The sequence below is a fragment of the Canis lupus genome, chromosome 2 (assembly GCF_011100685.1).
Source record: "Canis lupus familiaris isolate Mischka breed German Shepherd chromosome 2, alternate assembly UU_Cfam_GSD_1.0, whole genome shotgun sequence".
NCBI classification, from domain to species: Eukaryota; Metazoa; Chordata; class Mammalia; order Carnivora; family Canidae; genus Canis; species Canis lupus.
This window is the reverse complement of record NC_049223.1, coordinates 64,285,545-64,303,284: the sequence shown is the minus strand read 5'-3', so window position 1 is coordinate 64,303,284 and position 17,740 is coordinate 64,285,545. Positions and strand designations below refer to the sequence as shown.

Genomic DNA, 17,740 nt, shown 5'->3' with positions numbered 1-17,740 from the left:
CAGGTACCCTTCTTCCTCTTCATTGTTTTTGTGGTGTACACGCTGCTGCCCTTCAGCATGCAGGGGGCCATCGCGGCAGGAGTAATCTCCAGCATCTCCCACCTCCTGGTGCTCGGTGCTATCATGGGGGCCTTTACGGCACCCAGCATCCAGGTGGGACTACAGGTAAGGTGTGCACGGGGGCAGGCAAAGGCCTCTGGGCAGGGGCTGTGGCTTGGGCCTGAGGATGGGGAATGTGTGTGGGTGAGTTGAACCTGAGGCCTCAGCACCTCCCAGTCTGGATGGGGATGCCCGGCAGCTGCAGAGAAGGGCCTGAGACCTGGTCTTATAGTCACAGTGACTCTAGGGGACCAGAGCCTGTCTGGGCTTCAGTTTTCCCGCCTCCCTGCGAAGGGCGCCAGGCTGAGCAGGTTGGAGGTCAGAGAATGCAGACGGGGTGCCATTACCAGCCCGCTGAGGGGCTGCTGGTACCCCGGGGTGCAGGCCGGGCTGAATGCTGAGCCCACCCTTGGCTCACCCCCAGCTGCTGGCCAATGCTGTCATCTTCCTGTGCGGGAACCTCACGGGTGCGTTCCACAAGCACCATATGCAGGACGCCTCCCGAGAGCTCTTCACCTACACTGTGAAGTGCATCCAGATCCGTCGCAAGCTGCGCATCGAGAAGCGCCAGCAGGTACGGTCTCTGCCTTCCCTGGGAGCCACTGCCTGGCCTTCCCAGGCCCCACGCCCCACGTCCTTTCTCTCTGCACATCACACACTCACTGAACAGCATGTGCATGGGGCACATGGCTGGACACCCATGCCAGCCTCACCACAGGGGCCGCCGGGGACACGGGAGGCCGTGTGCCTGGCTGGGTTGGTGGCAGGGCGCAGGCCAGCAGAGTTGGAGGGTACCGTGGGCAGCGCAGGTAGGAACATAGGGGAAACAGGCCAGGTCACCAAGCCTGGGGCCTGACGCCTCCCCTGCCTGTCCCCACCGGTGCCCAGGAGAACCTGTTGCTGTCGGTGCTGCCGGCACACATCTCCATGGGCATGAAGCTAGCCATCATCGAGCGGCTCAAGGAGCGCGGGGACCGCCGCTACATGCCCGACAACAACTTCCACAGCCTGTATGTCAAGCGGCACCAGAACGTCAGGTGGGCAGCTGGCCAGCCCTGTGTGGTGGGCTCCCCACGAGCATTGGGGGAGGCAAATCCATGTCTCAGTCTCCCTGTTTGTTTTTCCAGGGGGTGGGATCAGATCAGATGGGTGTCAGGGGGATCTAGTAGCCCCCTAAAATTGTAAAACAGCCTAAGTATGACTTTGGGAGGAAAGAGGTCCTTTCAGATGACTCTGAAGGGGACACAGGTCCCCCACAAAAGAGGTGAAGTCTCCCAGTTCTTGGTGGATTTGAAGGGCCTACAGAATCTTACTCGAAGGCACCAGCCTCTACGAACCAGAGGCGTGGGTGCCATGAGCTTGTCTGGAACTCACGGACTCTCGAGCTGGGCGGTCCGGTGCCCACTACAGCTCTGGCTTCCCAGAAGGCTTCAGCCCCGAGCATCGGTTTGCTCATCTGTGGGATGGGAGCTCTACTGGGGTAGTGTGTGTGGGTAAAGCATTGGGCGGGAGCTCAGCTCAGGGGAGCATGGAGTCACGTCTCAGCATGGGGTTTAGTTGTGAAGTCTGGGCAAGGGTGAAGGCCCAGGTGTGAGGAGGACATTCCAAGGCGCCCCAGCCTGCGGTCTGCAGCGGTGGGGGCCTGAGGGCGGCAGTTCCCAAGGGCCCTGCAGCTCTGAGGCTTGCTGCCTTTTACTTAATGCCAAGCCTCTGGAACGTTAATTCATCCGTATGGCCCGGAGCTTCTTTCCCATCCCTCCGGAGGCTGAGGAGTGGCCGGGGTGATTGAGGCCAAGGCTGGTGGGTGCTCAGGGCTTCCAGGGATGTGGCTCTGACCCCCTGCCCCCACCCGGCCCCCAGCATCCTCTATGCTGACATCGTGGGCTTCACGCGGCTGGCCAGCGACTGCTCCCCCAAAGAGTTGGTGGTGGTGCTGAACGAGCTCTTCGGCAAGTTTGACCAGATCGCCAAGGTGAGCCCACAGGCCTTTGTGCCGTGCCCTTGCCCCCTGGGGATGACGTGTGCCCAGTGCTGTGCTGGGGTGAGCGTGCAGAGGCCCTGGCTGGACGTCAGCACCCAGTCAACAAATGCTTCCAGGCGCTCCACCGTGGAAGTGAGGTTGAGTGGTGGCCACGGCAGCCAGAACCCTGTCCCCAGAGAGTGGGGCTGGTGGGGAGACTGCCAGCACATGCAGGGGCTTGCACAGGGGCTCAGGAAGGCTGCCTGGAGGAGAGATGCCACCATCTCCCTGCACAAGAGCAGCAGAAGCTGGGGGAGCTGGGGAGGACCGCGCAGTGCAGGCCTCGCCCGCGGCCCACCTTCTGACAAGATCTCTGGTCAACCGCACACGCGTTAAAGTCTGAGAAACCTGGGCGCCTGGGGGCTCAGTCGGGGAAGCATCTGCCTTCGGCTCAGGTCATGATCCCGGGGTCCTGGGATCGAGCCCCAGATCCGGGCTCCCTGCTCAGCAGGCAGCCTGCTTCTCCCTCTCCCTCTGCCGGCTGCTCCACCTGCTTGTGTTCTCTCTCTCTCTCTCTCTCTCTCTGTCAAATAAATAGATAAATGAAATCTTTAAAAGAAAAGTAAAGTTTGAGAAACCTAAAAAGATGCTGAAGAGGAAATGAGTTCTGGGCAGAGGGTACAGCATGTGCAAAGGGCTGGAGTAGAAAGAAGCCACTGGGGGCCCTAGGAATGAACGTGACTCACTGTGACTGGGTAGAGTGTGAGGGGGACGAGGTGCCAGGGGCAGACATGCAAGGATTTGGGGTGAGGTCAGGAGAACTTGCCCCGAGGACCCTGGGGAACATGGCAGGTGCCGAGCAGAGGAGGGCATTGGGTGAAGGGGGTTCCCAGGTGCAGCTGAGCAGGGTGCGGTCTGGAGAGGGCAGGGCTGGGCTGGGATCTCTGTGTTTGTCTTCTTGGGCAGCATGGGGCCCGGGAGGGGGTGGTTGTGTGTGTGTACACGTGTGTGTGTGTGCGCTCATTCATTAACTTGTCAAATGGTCGTGAGGCCTGCCACGTGGTATCCTTGAACTCCAGTGGGGCCTTGGGCCTGCCCTGAATGCTGTGTGCTTTAAAGAGGGCTGTAGGCCGCCAGGGGGCCTGGGGGGCACCTGGCCCAGCTTCAGGTGAAGACAGGCTTAGTGGTGGCCACTAAGTAGAGACCCGAGTGTTAAGATTTAAGGCCGTGGCAGTCTGTGCTGGCCGCGTTGGCATCATGTACAAAGTGTCAGTGAAAGCCCACACCTGTGCCCACACCTGGGGGAATGTTGAAGCGCCTCTTGGGGAGAGAATTCTCCATGTGTGGAGAATCAGTGGTCTGGGCCCTGGTGGGAAGCAAGTTCAGGCTTGCCTCCCACTAGGAAGACTTTCTCGTGGTCGGGGTTGCCCTGTTTGAGGAGGGACTGTCTCAACAGAAGTGGCCTCCATCTTAGGGGCTGGCCACCGCGGGGTGACCAAACTGCAGGAGGACGCTGTGGCCGGCGGTGCCCTGGAGCGCTGTCCCTCAGGTACTGTGGACCGAGTGACTCAGAGGGCCCGTCTCGTCTGGAGCCTTCCCTTAGGAGCCTCCCTCCATGACATCCTTTAAACCGGCAGATGGGGGTTCCTGGTAGCTGGGCCATGTGTGAGCTAGAGGCCTGGCCTCCGGTCAGCCACGGCCCTTCCCCCGCCACCAAAGCCCAGGGACCTGCCCTGTCCTCTTGGACGCCCTCCATCTGTGGCGGGGGCAGGAGGCAGGATGGGGAGAAAGAGGCCTCCGGGCCGGGTGTCTAGTCCGTGGGCGGGGATGGACAGGGCCGGTCCCAGACTTCTCTCCTGTGAGCAGTCAGGTTCCGGACCCGGGGCCGACTCTCCCGGAGGCACCTTCACTGCGTCTGGGCCCGGGAACTACTGCCCCCAACACGCTCACGCGGCTTCCCCGGTTTCCAAGCGGCAGAGTGGACCTGTCAGCTGTGTGGAGGGAGAGCCTGGGGAACGCGGCCTCCCCAGGTCCCTGGGGGGCAGCCCGGCTCCAGGGGGCCGTCCCATGCCTGGACGGGGTGGGGGTCAGGGCGGCTGGAGCCCCGAGCCTGTTTGTGGGCATCCAGGCCCTCTCCAAGGTTCTTCCTACTTTCTAGAAAAGCCCGTGTCCTCTCATCGTCTGCCAGGCTATTCAGAACGCAGCGTGTGGCAGGCGGGGCCCCGCGGGAGGCAGCGGGCAGGCGGTTTAGTGAAGGGGCTGCTCAGGGGGCTGGGCAGGTGCAGGGCCTCCTGGGAGGGAAGGCGCCCTGCCCGGTGGTCCAGGTGGGCGGGGAGGGGCTGGACGGGGGATCTGGAGACACGGGCTAGGAGACGCCGGCCCTTAGGGGCCCTGCAGGAGGGAGCTGGGCACCAATCAGCGCCCCAGCCCTAGCTCCCCCCCGCCCCCCCACGGAAGGCCTCCGTGAGGGGCGGGGCTTGAGCCAGCTTGTAGCTCCTCCTTCAGGGTCCCTAAATGCCCACCCCAAGGCCACCTTTGCCAAGGGCTGACAGAGAGTGGCCACAGTACTACCTCAGGTGGAACCCCAGAAGCCTGCCTGGGCCCCCTTCCCTCAGGGGCATTTCCCTATATAGCCCCAGCCTCTGTCCTCCCTTCCATCTTTCTGTTCTCTCCCCACTCCCCAGACCCTGCTGCTTTGCATCCCTGGCAGCCAGCCATCTCTCCAGTTACCTGGACACCTGCCGGCCCCTTGGCTTGTGGCACCTGCCATCTGTCTTCAGGTCCCCTATGTCCTCCACTCCAGCTGCATGGGCTGCTTTGCTGGATCTCAAGAAGCTTTCTGCCCACAGGGCCTTTGCACATGCTGTGTCTTTCATCTTCCTGGAATACGCTCCCTCAGATACTGGTGTGGCTTGTTCCTTCGGTTCCTTTGGGTCTTTCCCAAATGTTACCTTTTCTGGGAGGCCTCTCTCCCCCCACACCCCTGATTGTCCTCCTTAGCACTTATCACTACCACGGGTCTGTGGATTTTATTAGTCTAGTTTAGCATCTAACTGCCACTGGCATGTGAGCCGCATGTTGTAGGGAGTTTTGTCTGTTTTGCTCAGTGCTGTGTTCCGGTGTCTGGGGCAGGGCCAGGTGCTCAGTACACACTTCCACACTGCAAGATGGAATGAGGCAAAGACAGCGTCTCCCTCAGAGAGGGATGGTGACCATCCTTAGTAACGCTCGCTTTCATCCCTGGTGCTTGCTTAGGGGTGCCTCCTGGAGAAACCTTTGGGTGGGCCCAGAAGCAGCTCCCCTGGAGGAAGCCTCTGGAAGGAGCTGGAAGGAGTCTGGCTCTCTCTGAAGGGTGTGGGGAGGGGGGCTGGCCAGTGTGCACCCTGGTTCTCAGCTGTCTGCCGACCAGGCCCCTGCTCACCTTGCCCCCGCAGGCCAACGAGTGTATGCGGATCAAGATCCTGGGAGACTGCTACTACTGCGTGTCGGGTCTGCCCGTATCCCTGCCCACCCACGCCCGGAACTGTGTGAAGATGGGGCTGGACATGTGTGAGGCCATCAAGTAGGTACCATGCGCAGGCCCGGGGGGCTGTGCCTGTCCCCATGACGGACCTCCTGCTTCCCAAGGCATGGTAGGGAACACACTGTACCCAGTTTGCAGATGAGGAAGCTGAGGCTTGGGTGGGGATGGCTTGCCTGGGTCACTGGGCAGCCCTGGCTGGGACGGGGTGACTAGACTGCTCTGCCCAGGCAGGTGCGAGAGGCCACGGGTGTGGATATTAGCATGCGAGTGGGCATACACTCAGGAAACGTGCTGTGTGGTGTCATCGGGCTGCGCAAGTGGCAGTACGATGTGTGGTCTCACGACGTGTCCCTGGCCAACAGGATGGAGGCAGCTGGAGTCCCGGGGTGAGGCTCTGCGGGACAGGGGTGGGGTGGTGGGGTCAGAGGCTATGGGCCAAGTCAGGGCCAGCTGAAGGGAGGTCTGAGTGGGGTCAGAGATGGGAGCAGTGACCTCGATGCGTTGGGGGAGCGTCTGGGCTCTGCTGCCCGGCCCTGCGTGCTGTGCAACCCCCGGGCGGGTGCCAGCCTTCTCTGGGCTCTGCTGCTCTGACTCGGGTCTCCCCCAGCCGGGTGCACATCACCGAGGCGACACTGAACCACCTGGACAAGGCGTATGAGGTGGAGGATGGGCACGGGCAGCAGCGGGACCCCTACCTGAAGGAGATGAACATTCGCACCTACCTAGTCATCGACCCCAGGGTACGAGGGCTCAGAGGCGGTGGGCGGGGTGGGCTTAGGGGACCCTGGGGGGCCCAGGCCCTGGGGCAAGACCCCACAGAAGGGGAGAGTTTTCCTCTTCCACGCGACTTCTGAGAAATAGGAGTGACGACAGTGCCGACCTCGGGAGGAGGAAGGGCTGGTCGGCGTGAGGCACTCACCACAGACTGGGCACCTCGTAAACATTCTAGAAACAATAGTCACTGCTAGTTGATTTTCCAGGGCTTGTCACTAATTCCCTGGATTTTGAAAAGGCACGCTTTGGATAAGACTCGGGAAAGCAGGGAAGGGCCAGGGGGCCGCGAGGCAGGAGCCTCGGTGCGTCGTGGGTCCTGCTCCACCTGCTTGGGGGCCCCACTTTGCTCAGGACCCCGTGGCGGAGGCCGCTGCTGAGCTGCTGGGGGGCCGCCGGGCCCCGGGCCTGCCCGCGCCCACACAGGCCCTTCTTTCCTGCCGCGGGAGGCCAGCTCGTCTGGCGGCCTCGGTGAATCATCCTTGGGGCTAGCTCAAGAATGTCGGCCACGACGGGCTCTTTCCAGCTCCTTCTCGCTCTGGCCTTGGCCGTCCTCCGTGCTGGCCCGACTGCCAGTCTCCGGGGGAGCGGAGGGCCAGCCGGCAAGCCTCCCCGGCCCCCAGATGTTCCCCAGGGATGAGAGCTGCCCGGTGCCCTCCCCTCCCCAGCTGGGCCCTGGGCCATGGATGCTGAGCTGGCATCCGGGGAACCCTTTCTGGGTACCGGCTCGCGCCCCACGGCTCTGGGCCCTGCCCTCATCTCTGACCCACCCACCCCACCTTCCTTCCTCCTGAGTGCCCATCACTCCAGCCCCTGTCCCTCCACTGCCCGGCTTCTTGTGCCGCAGGATCCTTGTCAGTGCTGCTGTCTCTGTCCCCAGCCCTCTTCGCTCGGCTGCACATGCTCCCCTTCCTTTATTCTCTTTGCTTGTTTATTGTCAGTGTGGGCTCCCCAGGGTGGGCCTGGGGTGGGGGAACCTCTTCTGCAGGCTGCGGTCACCATGTCTAGAGCAGTGCCTGGCAGTGGAGCAGGTGCTCCGAGAGCTTGTGCGCAGGTGAAGTGGAGCCCCGGTCCTGCACTGCGGTGGCAGACAGGCCCCCAGCCCTGGCCCACGGGGCCGCCCCTCAGCAAGGCCGCTCTGGGAGTCGTAGGCAAGCTTCAGTAGCAGACCAACGACAAAGACATTTTTATTTTATTTTATTGCATTTTTTAAAAAGATTTTATTTATTCATGAGAGACCTACAGAGAGGCAGAGACACAGGCAGAGGGAGAAGCAGGCTCCCTGCGGGGAGCCCGATGCGGGACTCGATCCCAGGACCCCGGGGTCACAACCTGAGCCGAAGGCAGGCGCTCAACCACTGAGCCGCCTGATGAACACGTTTTAGCATGTGTGTCTTTTGTGCAGGATTTAACTGAGCATCCTTCATTTTTTCCAGCCACCCCACCTTCCCTGTATTTGTCGAATGTCATTTGTTCACATAGTTGAAAATTCAAAAACCCCAAAGGGGGGGTTGTAGCCAGTCTCCATCACGTCCTATCCGTAGCCGGCACGTCCCTTCCGGCTGGGGTTTCCCTCCCACAGGGATGTCGATGTCCTTGTGAGTAGTTGAGAGACTCCCATCGCCCTCACTAAGCCCAGGGTGCCTTGCTTCCTTGGCCTGACGACGTATTTTGGAGGCCCGCCCTGTGTGTGCAGAGGGGCCACTGTACGCGTGCTCAGGCGGATCTCCGGTGTGGCCGTGGCAGGTCTTCCCCAGTGTTGGCCTCCGTAGGTGTGACGACACCTGGGGGATAAGCCTCCAGAGGTGGCAGGGGGCAGGGGCGGTCACCTGTAGCTGGTGGAGGTCTGGAGGTCGCAGGTGCCCACTTTGGAACAGGTGCCTTTTTACTCAGAGCCGATGGATCTTTAGTGCACATTTATTTCTCTGGGGGCCCCGGTGGCTGAGAAGTGCTAGCGACCCTGACCTTGAGCGCAGGGTGCTGCATGGACAGAGTGACCGACCAGCGGACGGGTGGCCCAGCATGTGCCCCCGCCCCCAGCTCCAGGGCAGGTGGCTCTCTGCAGGGCACCGCGCAGTCTCGGGACCGGGCCTGTCACAGAGCCTGGGTTCCAGCTGTCCCCGCCGGCCAGGCAGACAGGCGCATTTCAGGCTTTAAAAATGTTTCTATTCTGAAACGAGGCCAGAAGCTTCCAGGAAAGCTGCCGCCTGTGGCTTAGCGAGTGTTTGTGGCCGTAGGTGCTGGTCCTCGTGGGCGTTGGCAGGGACCCGAGGGGACAGGGACTCCGGGAAGGCGAGAACCCTCGGAGGGTAGGGAGACTTGGAGATGGGTCAGGCTTGTCTCCGGGGGCCTCGGCGCCCTCTTCTCTCCTGCCCGTCCTCCCAGTAGGGACCGTCCCCAGCTGCTGTTCTTAGGGGGAGGTGGTGGCGCAGGGGGCCCTGCAGGAGGCAGAGGCTGGCTGAGCCACCCTCTCCCCGACCACAGCAGGCACATGGCAGGTAACGGTCCCTGCCGCGGCGTGGGGGCCACACGAGTGGAAGCCCCTGGAACACTGCCCAGGGGGCGGGGCTGGCTCTCCGGCTCTCTGGGTTCCTGGCCGCACTCCTCTTCCTCCAGCTGCTCCCTTTGGGAAGGACATGTGCAGACCACATGTGGGTGGGCCGGGCAGGCTGCTTGTGGCTTTCCTGGGTGCTGTCTCCCCGGGGTGTCTCCGGGGGGAGAGGCCAATGGGCTTTCAGGCCCCAAGGGGTCCACAGAGCCTCAAGGGGTTGGTGGGGCCTCTGGGCTGAGGACTTTGCTCCATCTTTCCCTGGGGAGGCCGAGAAGGGTCTGAGGGGCCATGCACAGTTGAATGTGACCCCTGATCTCCCGGCCACCTGGGAAGGACAGGGCCTGTGCCCAGAGCTCCCCGGCAGCCCAGCCAAGGCGTGCACTGGCCACAGCCAGTCCCCAAGGGACTGCAGACGCAGTGGCATCTCTGCCCTTCTGTCTTTCCACCAGCCTGGCCAGCAGCGCTCTGGGCATCATCGCGTTTCAGGGGGAGCAGGCTGGGGGCGGGTGGGGAGCCCCTTCCTGGGCCGAGAGGGAGAGGACAGGCCGGGCCGTGTCTGTGTCTGCCTGCAGAGCCAGCAGCCGCCCCCGCCCAGCCAGCACCTCCCCAAGCCCAAGGGGGATGCAGCCCTGAAGATGCGGGCGTCAGTGCGCATGACCCGCTACCTGGAGTCCTGGGGGGCCGCGCGGCCCTTTGCGCACCTCAACCACCGTGAGAGCGTGAGCAGCGGCGAGACCCCGGTCACCAGGGGTCGGAGGCCCAAGGTAGGCCCATCCTGTCCAGACACCGGCCCCGCACGTCTGAGGGTGCGGGAGACGAGAGCCCCCAGTCCTGGGATAGACGGCGACATCATATAGCGGTAATAACGTTAGACAGCATAACTGCCCCCCACTTCCCTTCCAGACTATTCCCCTGCGGCGCCACCGGACCCCTGACAGGTACGTGCACTGTCCCCTCCTCTCTGTTGACCATGGCCCGCTTTCCTGGCCAAGTCCTGATCACCCCCATAGGGTCTGCCCTGACCATCCTCTGTCCAGGAGGGCAGCTCAGAGGGGGCCGCCCTGACCATGCAGGTTGCTGTGGCCTGGAATCAGGACTTCACACCGATGGCGCGCCTGTGGCTACGCAGCCCGCAGCCCGCACCCCATAGCGGGGGTGGTGGGTGGTGGGCGGGAACCCTGCGGGTAGAGCGGAGGAGGCCTCAGGTCTGCCCTCCGCTGGGCCCCGCTTGCTCTCCCTGGGCCTCGGCGGAGCCCTCCTGCTCCTCGGCCACCCCGCACGAGGCTCTGGGGACCCAGGCAGGTGAGCCGGCTCGTGTACACTTGGGCCCTTGGGCAAGTGGACGTGGTCCTGGGCTGATGCAGTTGTGGGTTTCTGATCCAGGAGCGCGTCCCCCAAGGGACGGTCGGAGGACGACTCGTACGATGAGGAGATGCTGTCAGCCATCGAGGGGCTTAGCTCCACGAGGTGCGACCCCAGGGCCTCTGCCCCCATCCCCCTCAGATGGGGGTTCCCCACGCGGCCAGGCTCACCTCGTGCCTGAGTGCCTGGTGGCCCAGCTCCACCCCGTGGTGGCTCCTTTGCCTCCCCCGTGTGGCCTCCTGAGCAGACCTCTCCCCCACCTCCCTGCCTGGGTGGGGCCCATTCCGGATCCCCCATCCCCCATCCCCTCCTTCCCGTCCTCCTCCCTCTGTGGGTGGGCCCTGCCCCCTCCCCACCTCCCTTCCCCCATCTCTTCCTGGGATGGGCCCTGCCCCTCCCTCTCCCCCTTCTTCATCCCCTCCTCCCCTTCCTCCTTCTTCCTGAAAGTGGGCCCTCCCCCTTCCTCCCCCCTTTCCCTCCTTCCTCCTCCCTCCTTCCCCCACCCCTCCCCTCCTTCCTCCTCCCTCCTTCCCCCTCCCCTCCCCCTCTCCATTCCCTCTTCCCCCCCATCCCCTTCTGCGGCGGCCCTCCCCCCCACCCCCTCCCCCGTCTGGCCAGGCCCTATGTCTCACTGCCTGTGTCTGCCTCCCCGCAGGCCCTGCTGCTCCAAGTCTGATGACTTCTACATGTTTGGATTCTTCTTTGTGGAGAAGGGCTTAGAGCGAGAGGTGAGCCCCCCCCCCCCCACCCAGCAGCCCAGGAACAAGGTCTCCAAGGCCTGGGGGCAGCACTTAGGCCACAGAGCAGCCACCACTCCCACGTCTGTCCAGGGGGGGTGATGGGGAATCCCCCAGCTGGCTCCCAGGGTGGGGTGGGGGCCCGTCCAGCCCTGCTTGGTCTCTTCCGTTGGCCTCACTCCTATACCTCATGTGCCCCGTTAGTGACTCTCCCGCTGGGTTTGGGAGACCTTGGCTCCCTTCATGTGCTAGAACCTCAGCGGATAAGGGCCAGTGCACGCCTTATCCGGGCAATATCAGCCTTACAACCAGGAAAAAACCCAGCTTAGTATCAGCTGTTGAAAGGGGCCAAGTGGTTCTCTCTTCTGGCTGCTGCGTACATTTTGAACCACTACCAACTGTTTACTTACTTACTGAGGGCCTACGGGTTCTGGCAGTGTCCCAGGCCCACACAGTACGCATGTTATGTCCTTGGAACCTCACACGGCTGAACAACGCGGCCACTGCTGCCCATTTCACAGATTCTCAGGGCCACCTTGGCATCTGGTGCGGCCTGAGAGGGTGGCCCAGGCCACAGGGCTCTGTTACTGGGACCTCCCTCCCCTCCGTTTCCAGGATTGGGGGGGGGGGATGGGGTCTTTCCCTGGCTGGGGCTTCCCGAGGTGGTGTAGGCTTCCTAGGTGAGGGGGCTCCCTAGGTGACGAGCACAGGGCCTGAGGGAAACCTGCAGCTGTGTGACCCTGGGGCAGGCTCCCGGACTCCCTGAGCCGGGGTATGCCCACTCGAAGCAGGAGTCCTTGTGGCCCTAGATCATGAGATTGTGCCTGGGGTAGAGTCACGGGCAGCATGGGGTCCCCTTGTCCACTAGCTAGGGACTCAGGCCCGGCCTCACTCCTGAGTTTGGGGGGCGGACAGACCCACCACCAGCTCCAGAGCTCAGACTTGGTTCCCATTCACAGGCTTGGGACCATGGGCTTCTCAGGGAAATAGAGTCAGAGACCTAGGTGATGTGGGGGAGGGGAAGGGAGCAAGGCACAGTGGAACTGAATGAAGGTCATTTAGTCATGTTGATGTCCCATCATCACCTGGAACCCAAGGAGGATGTTAGTTTTTTTTTTTTTTTTTAAAGATTTACTTATTTGTTTCAGAGATTGAGAGAGTACACATGCACAAATAGGGGGAGGGGCAGAGGGAGAGGGAGAAGCAGGCTCCCTGCTGATAAGGGAGCCCCACGAGGGGCGCGATCCCAGGACCTGGGATCATGACCTGAGCTTAACAGACTAAGCCCCCCAGGGCCCCATGGGTGTGAGGTTTGATGACCTTGAGCTGGGATGGGCCATGGGGGGGTCAGAGCAAGTGGCCCTGCAGCTGGCACCTCTGCCAGCCCTGACAGCCCCTGTCGCCCCCAGTACCGCCTGGCGCCCATCCCCCGGGCCCGCCACTACTTCGCCTGCGCCAGCCTCATCTTCGTCTGCATCCTGCTGGTCCACGTCCTGCTCATGCCCAGGTCGGCTGGGGTGGGTGGGATGGGCAGGTGTGCTGGGGTCGGGCCAGGAGGGCAGTGCCCGGCAGGGCCCCCAGAACACCTGTGCGCACTGCCCGAGCGGCAGGAAGGGGCCGGTTCTTTGAATTCCGTGACTGAGACCTGGAATCCCAGAAACTGGATCAGGGGCTGTGGCCCCACACCTGGGGTCACTGGGGCTTATTTTTGTTTCCAGGCCTCTCTGTCCCGCACGCACCTCACCTGCCCAGTCCCCTGAGACCCATGTGGCCCTGGGGGATGTCAGTGTGCCCCTGTCACCTGAGACGTTTGCTGTCCCAGAAGGGCAGACTCCCAGGACCGTGGCCGCTGCCATCTCCCTCTTAGATTGGGAAACAGGCTCGCAGGGCTTCATGCCCTGTCTGGGTACACGGCCAGGATCTCAGGAGCCCCGAGATCCATGCGGCTGCCTCGGGGCCCCCGCGGGTGGGAGAAGGGCAGCGGGGAGGTCCCGGGGAAGGCGTCAGGACAGCTACTTGGGGGCTAAGGGAAGGGTGGTGAGGCCAAAGGATTCATCAGGATTGAGGTTTAGGATGCGCTTAATAAAGACCAAGTGGGAAACCTTTCTGCGTGGTACTGGTGTGTCTGCTGTGGGTCCGAAGGCTGCGTGGCCCCTTCCTTAGACACTTGGCCCAGACCTCGCCTGTCGTGAGCGGGGCCACTGGAGCACGGTTCTCAGAGATCCCATCCCATGGCTGTGTGTAGATAGCAGTTTGGGGGTGTGGGGCAGGAGGTGGCCAGGAGCCCAAGAATTGGGTGCTGGGGGTTGGGGAGCCTGCCTGCGGCTTGGCCCTGGGCCGACGTCCCCCAGAACCAGGGTTTTCTGCTCTCCAGGATGGTGACTCTGGGTGTGTCCTTCGGGCTGGTGGCCTGTGTGCTGGGGCTGGTGCTGGGCCTCTGCTTTGCCCACAAGTTCCTGGTGAGTGGGAGGCCCCTGAGTGGGCCCCGGCCGGGCCCTGCCCCACTGGCCCTCCATGCCCTCCTGCCTGGGTGACACTTTGCAGAGGGCTTCTCCTAGTAATTCCACCTTCCCAGCTGCTGGTGGTCCCCAAGTGGCTGTGCTGTCCCCGGCCCTAAGGGTGGGGGCGTCCCTTCTGTCTACACCGCATGTGTCCTGGGCATGGGGCATGGCACGCATGGGGACTGTCCTTCTCGGGCCCCCTCATATCTGCCGGACTCTGGGACTGAGGGGTGCTTGTCCGGGTACGGCACCAGCCACCTGACCCTGTGACTCCACAGAGGTGCTGCCCGGCGCGGGGAACGTTGCAGGCCATCTCCAAGAGGGTGGAGACCCAGCCCCTGCTGCGATTGTCTCTGGCCATCCTGACTATTGGCAGCCTGCTCAGCATCGCCATCGTCAACCTGGTGGGTCCTGGGCGTGGGGACGGTGGGCCCTGGCGAGGAGCCCTCCTAGGTTCCTTCTGTGTGTGCTTCCTGGGAGCGGAGGAGCCAATCCTTGGCCCTGGGCACCTTCAGGTCTCGAATCCCGTAGCTAATGCCCGAGAGCTGCAGCTGGTGCAGAGCCAGGCCAGGCCCTGTGGGGCTGCAGCCGGCCCCTTCGGTTTTCACACGAGGACCTAGTGCCCCCAGAGGGCTTAGGTGGCCAGCCCCACAGGGATGGGATGCCTTGAACCCCCTGTGTTCTTGGGATCCTCTACCTTCTTCGTGGACCCTGGGGGAGGCCTGGCTTACCCTGAGGCTCCATTTCCTTGCTAGGGTGAGTGGCCCTGAGCACAGGCTGGGTGGACCCCTGCTTCTCAGGCCTTGCTCACATGCTCATTGCTGCAGACAGGCTTGTCCCTGCTGGCCCTCCCAGTTCTGATGGCTAGAGCCAGGGTCTCTCTGTGTCCCTGACACCCTGTGACCGCCACACTCAGTGTCACCTGGGGAGAAGGGGCTCATTGACAGTGCCGATCCCCACTCCTGCCCTGCCTGCCCCAGCCCCGTATCAGCCCCTCCTGCTCTGGTGATGGTGCACATGGGTCTTCATTTTCCACCCTTCTCTGCTCCAGACCCCTCCCCACATGAAGCTGATGCCTGTGGTGGGAAGTCGGGGCACCGCGGCTCTGGCCATGCTTGGAGCTGGGCCTGGCAGGAGATGCCTGTGATGCTCATGGAGGCCTCGGGCCCCTGCCTCCCACCAGCCCCGCTCGGCCCCGGCCGGTCTTGGAGTCCCGGGTCCCTGGACCTCCCCTCACGGTCGCCTGTCTCCTCTGTAGCCCCTGATGCCTTTCCCAGCCCTGGGGCTGCCTGCGGGCAACCAGACGAGCCTGAGTCCGAGTCCGAGGGCCGTCAGCAGGGAGCTGATGCCGTGCGACCTCCTCCCGGTGAGTGCAGCCGGGCTCTGGCCTAGATCTCTGGGCTCCGCGTGTCCCCACTCGGCCCTGCCCCCGTGCTGCTCCATCCAGGGCGCGCAGGCAGGAGCACCCTGTGCCGGGGTGTCTTTTGACAACTCACCCTGTGGCCGTTGATGTGGAGGGGCCTGGAGAGGTTGAAGGGTTGGCCTCACAGGTGGTTGAGCCATGACTGGCTTCAGGAGGCTGACAGCAGAGGCCGTGTCTGGGGAGCTCTGAGGGACGGCAGCGTGGGGGCCGTAGTGAATTTTGAGCTGGTTTCTGATGGGCAGAAAGGTAATGGGACCGGCGATGGAGAGGGGACAGTGGGAAGAACCGAGGCCTGCAGTGGGAGCCAGCGAGGGCTTCAGGTGGTTGTGTCAGGGGAGGGGCGAGGGACAGTTGGGAGGTGGAGCTGGAGGTGGGTTTGATCTAGATCGGGGCGAGGGAACACGAACGCCTGGATGGAGCTCGGTCTCTCTTTTGGGGGTCGTGGGGACCACAGCAGGATCTTGAGCAGCAGAGTAACGTGGGCAGACATGCACTTTGGGAAGGGCACGCTGATGACAGATGTGAGGCGGGGAGGCCGCTCAGGTACACGCATACCGTGGCCCTCACGTTTGTCGCATCCACAGACCACCTGCAATCTTAGTTACTGTCTTTTTCCTCCTTTAAATGAGTTCACCTGCCGTAAGTAGAAATAAAAATACAACGAAAGCAACATGATACTAGGAAGTTTTAGATTCTGTTGTCTGCTCTTTGCTAAGAACGGAGGGCGGCAAGGCAAGGGAGCAGGGCTGCAGACACGCCGGCGCTTTGTGGGTCCCCTGAGCCAGAAGGGGCTCTGGTGACCCCGGGTCAAAGAGCTGCCTTGTGGTGACTGCCCCCCCGCCCCCCCCAGTATTACACCTGTAGCTGCATCCTGGCCTTTGTCGCTTGCTCGGTCTTCCTGCGGATGAGCCTGGAGCTGAAGGTCGCGATGTTGACAGTGGGCCTGGTGACCTACCTGGTGCTCTTCAATATCTCCCCGTGCTGGAAGTCGGACTGCTCGGACTACGGCCAGGCCAACCTCACCAAGACCAACGGAACCCTCAGGTGAGGCCCCAAGCACCCCCTGCTCACCGCCGGGACCCCAGTCCCACTGTCCGTCTCCACTGTGGTCGTGGCAGACCCTTGCTTCGGTTTGGCTGTTGTTCCAAACTGTGGTGCGTTTGCACTCACGGTCCCATCTGGGCCGGGCACCTTGAGGGCTGGATCGGCAGGTGGCCTGGTTTCCATGTTACAGAAGAGGAAGTGTTGGTCCCAGGTCTGTACACTCAGAGCCCAAAGTGTGACTCACTTGCACGTTCTCTAGAGGACACCCCCTGTCCCACGGAGGCTTCCTGGGACATCCTGTCCCTACCCCATCCTGGGGGTGTGGACTGGGGAGGCTTCAGTTTTAGCCCAGTCCCCCACCTTGAGTCGTGTCCCTGATCTCCACAGAGTTCTGGAAAGAACAGTTGTCCCTGGTCTGTCCCTGGACAGGCGGCTGACACCTGTGTTCGGAGGGATGGTGTGTGCGCGCCTCTGGGGGCTCTCGGCCCCAGGTAGACTGAGAGGGACCTGGCTCCCCTTGAACTAAAAGGCTGGAGTCTGGGGACCCAGAACAAAATCTGCTCCCGTGGGGCAACTGGCACCTGCAATCTCCTACCAAACTCCAAGTCCCTGGCTCACTTGGAGGAGTGTGTGCCCCCTCACCTGCCTGGAGTGCTTTTCCCACAGAGTTTGCCATGGCTATTCCGTGTCATCTGGGTGCCGGCGAGCTGCTGCTTCTGTGAGACCCCCACCTCCCAGTCACACGTCTTTGCTTTGCAAGCTGGAGTTGCTTTAGTATCTGTGCCGTGAGGGTGTGAGCTCTGAGGGCAGCGCTCTGTCCTGTTCATGCCTTCCTGGCTTTGGGGGAGCTGGGAGTGACCCCTGCCTTTCCCCTGCATGTCCAGCAGCTCCTCATTGTGTTTGTGGAAGGATCTGAAGGTGATGATCAACTTCTACCTGGTTCTGTTTTACGTCACCCTCATCATGCTCTCCAGACAGGTACAGCCCGGGAGGCCCTGGCTTGGCTTGGAGAGAGAACTGGGGTGGGGCCAGAGCTTCTGCAGATTTGGGGCTGCACCAAAGGCAGCGGACAGCCCTGCAGGAAGCCCTGGTCCCTGGGGAAGGGATCCCCGAATCCTCACCTCCCTGTGTCGCCTCCCCTCAGGACGCCAGTGACATCTGGTTGTGTGGGTCACTTGAGAACCGAGTCAAGGCTGACTGGGATTCTAAGGCCATTGGGAGGTGGCTGTTGAGCTGGGATGCAGGGTAGAAGTGCTGAGGGGCTGGCCAGTGGTCCCTGGGGGTTACAAGTGTGTCCTGCCCGCTGCTCGGTGTGTGTTGTCGCCGTGCCCCAACTCACCACGGCCTGGGCCCTGACCTTCCCCACTGTCTGCAGATTGACTACTACTGCCGCTTGGACTGTTTGTGGAAGAAGAAGTTCAAGAAGGAACATGAGGAGTTTGAAACCATGGAGAACGTGAACCGCCTTCTTCTGGAGAACGTCTTGCCAGCCCACGTGGCCGCTCACTTCATCGGCGACAAGTTAAATGAGGTGTGGTGCCGGCAGGGGCTGGGTGACAAGGGTGGGGAGTGTGGGTATGGATATGGTCCTGGGGCCCTCACGTCTGGGGGGCCTTGGTTGTCAGCCTTGGGAGATGGGGCCGCCAGGCAGTTTGAGCATCAGCTGCACGTCCAGGTCTTTGTGGGCTGGGCGGCCCGTGTGGATGAAAATGTGTTTCATGGGTTCTGTGCAGCAGCGTTTTATAAGAGAGACAGGCCCCAGGCCCCCT

At 62.4% G+C, this 17,740-nt stretch overlaps 1 protein-coding gene across 3 annotated transcripts in view; it reads left to right on the top strand.

Moving 5' to 3' along the window:
• ADCY7 (adenylate cyclase 7) overlaps nucleotides 1-17,740 on the top strand; it is a 37,925-nt gene that overhangs the window by 14,725 nt on the left and 5,460 nt on the right. For 2 of the 3 annotated variants that reach the window (XM_038531076.1, XM_038531074.1), the window contains exons 4-21: nucleotides 4-165; nucleotides 524-673; nucleotides 988-1,136; nucleotides 1,960-2,071; nucleotides 5,494-5,621; nucleotides 5,810-5,968; nucleotides 6,190-6,322; nucleotides 9,477-9,668; nucleotides 9,808-9,842; nucleotides 10,288-10,371; nucleotides 10,922-10,994; nucleotides 12,413-12,510; nucleotides 13,378-13,462; nucleotides 13,783-13,908; nucleotides 14,763-14,870; nucleotides 15,778-15,971; nucleotides 16,856-16,949; nucleotides 17,347-17,502. In XM_038531076.1, coding sequence (XP_038387004.1) covers nucleotides 4-165; nucleotides 524-673; nucleotides 988-1,136; nucleotides 1,960-2,071; nucleotides 5,494-5,621; nucleotides 5,810-5,968; nucleotides 6,190-6,322; nucleotides 9,477-9,668; nucleotides 9,808-9,842; nucleotides 10,288-10,371; nucleotides 10,922-10,994; nucleotides 12,413-12,510; nucleotides 13,378-13,462; nucleotides 13,783-13,908; nucleotides 14,763-14,870; nucleotides 15,778-15,971; nucleotides 16,856-16,949; nucleotides 17,347-17,502 — 2,238 coding nt within the window. The remainder of the gene's footprint in view (nucleotides 1-3; nucleotides 166-523; nucleotides 674-987; nucleotides 1,137-1,959; nucleotides 2,072-5,493; nucleotides 5,622-5,809; nucleotides 5,969-6,189; nucleotides 6,323-9,476; nucleotides 9,669-9,807; nucleotides 9,843-10,287; nucleotides 10,372-10,921; nucleotides 10,995-12,412; nucleotides 12,511-13,377; nucleotides 13,463-13,782; nucleotides 13,909-14,762; nucleotides 14,871-15,777; nucleotides 15,972-16,855; nucleotides 16,950-17,346; nucleotides 17,503-17,740) is intronic. The other variant, XM_038531077.1, reaches the window with a different exon arrangement.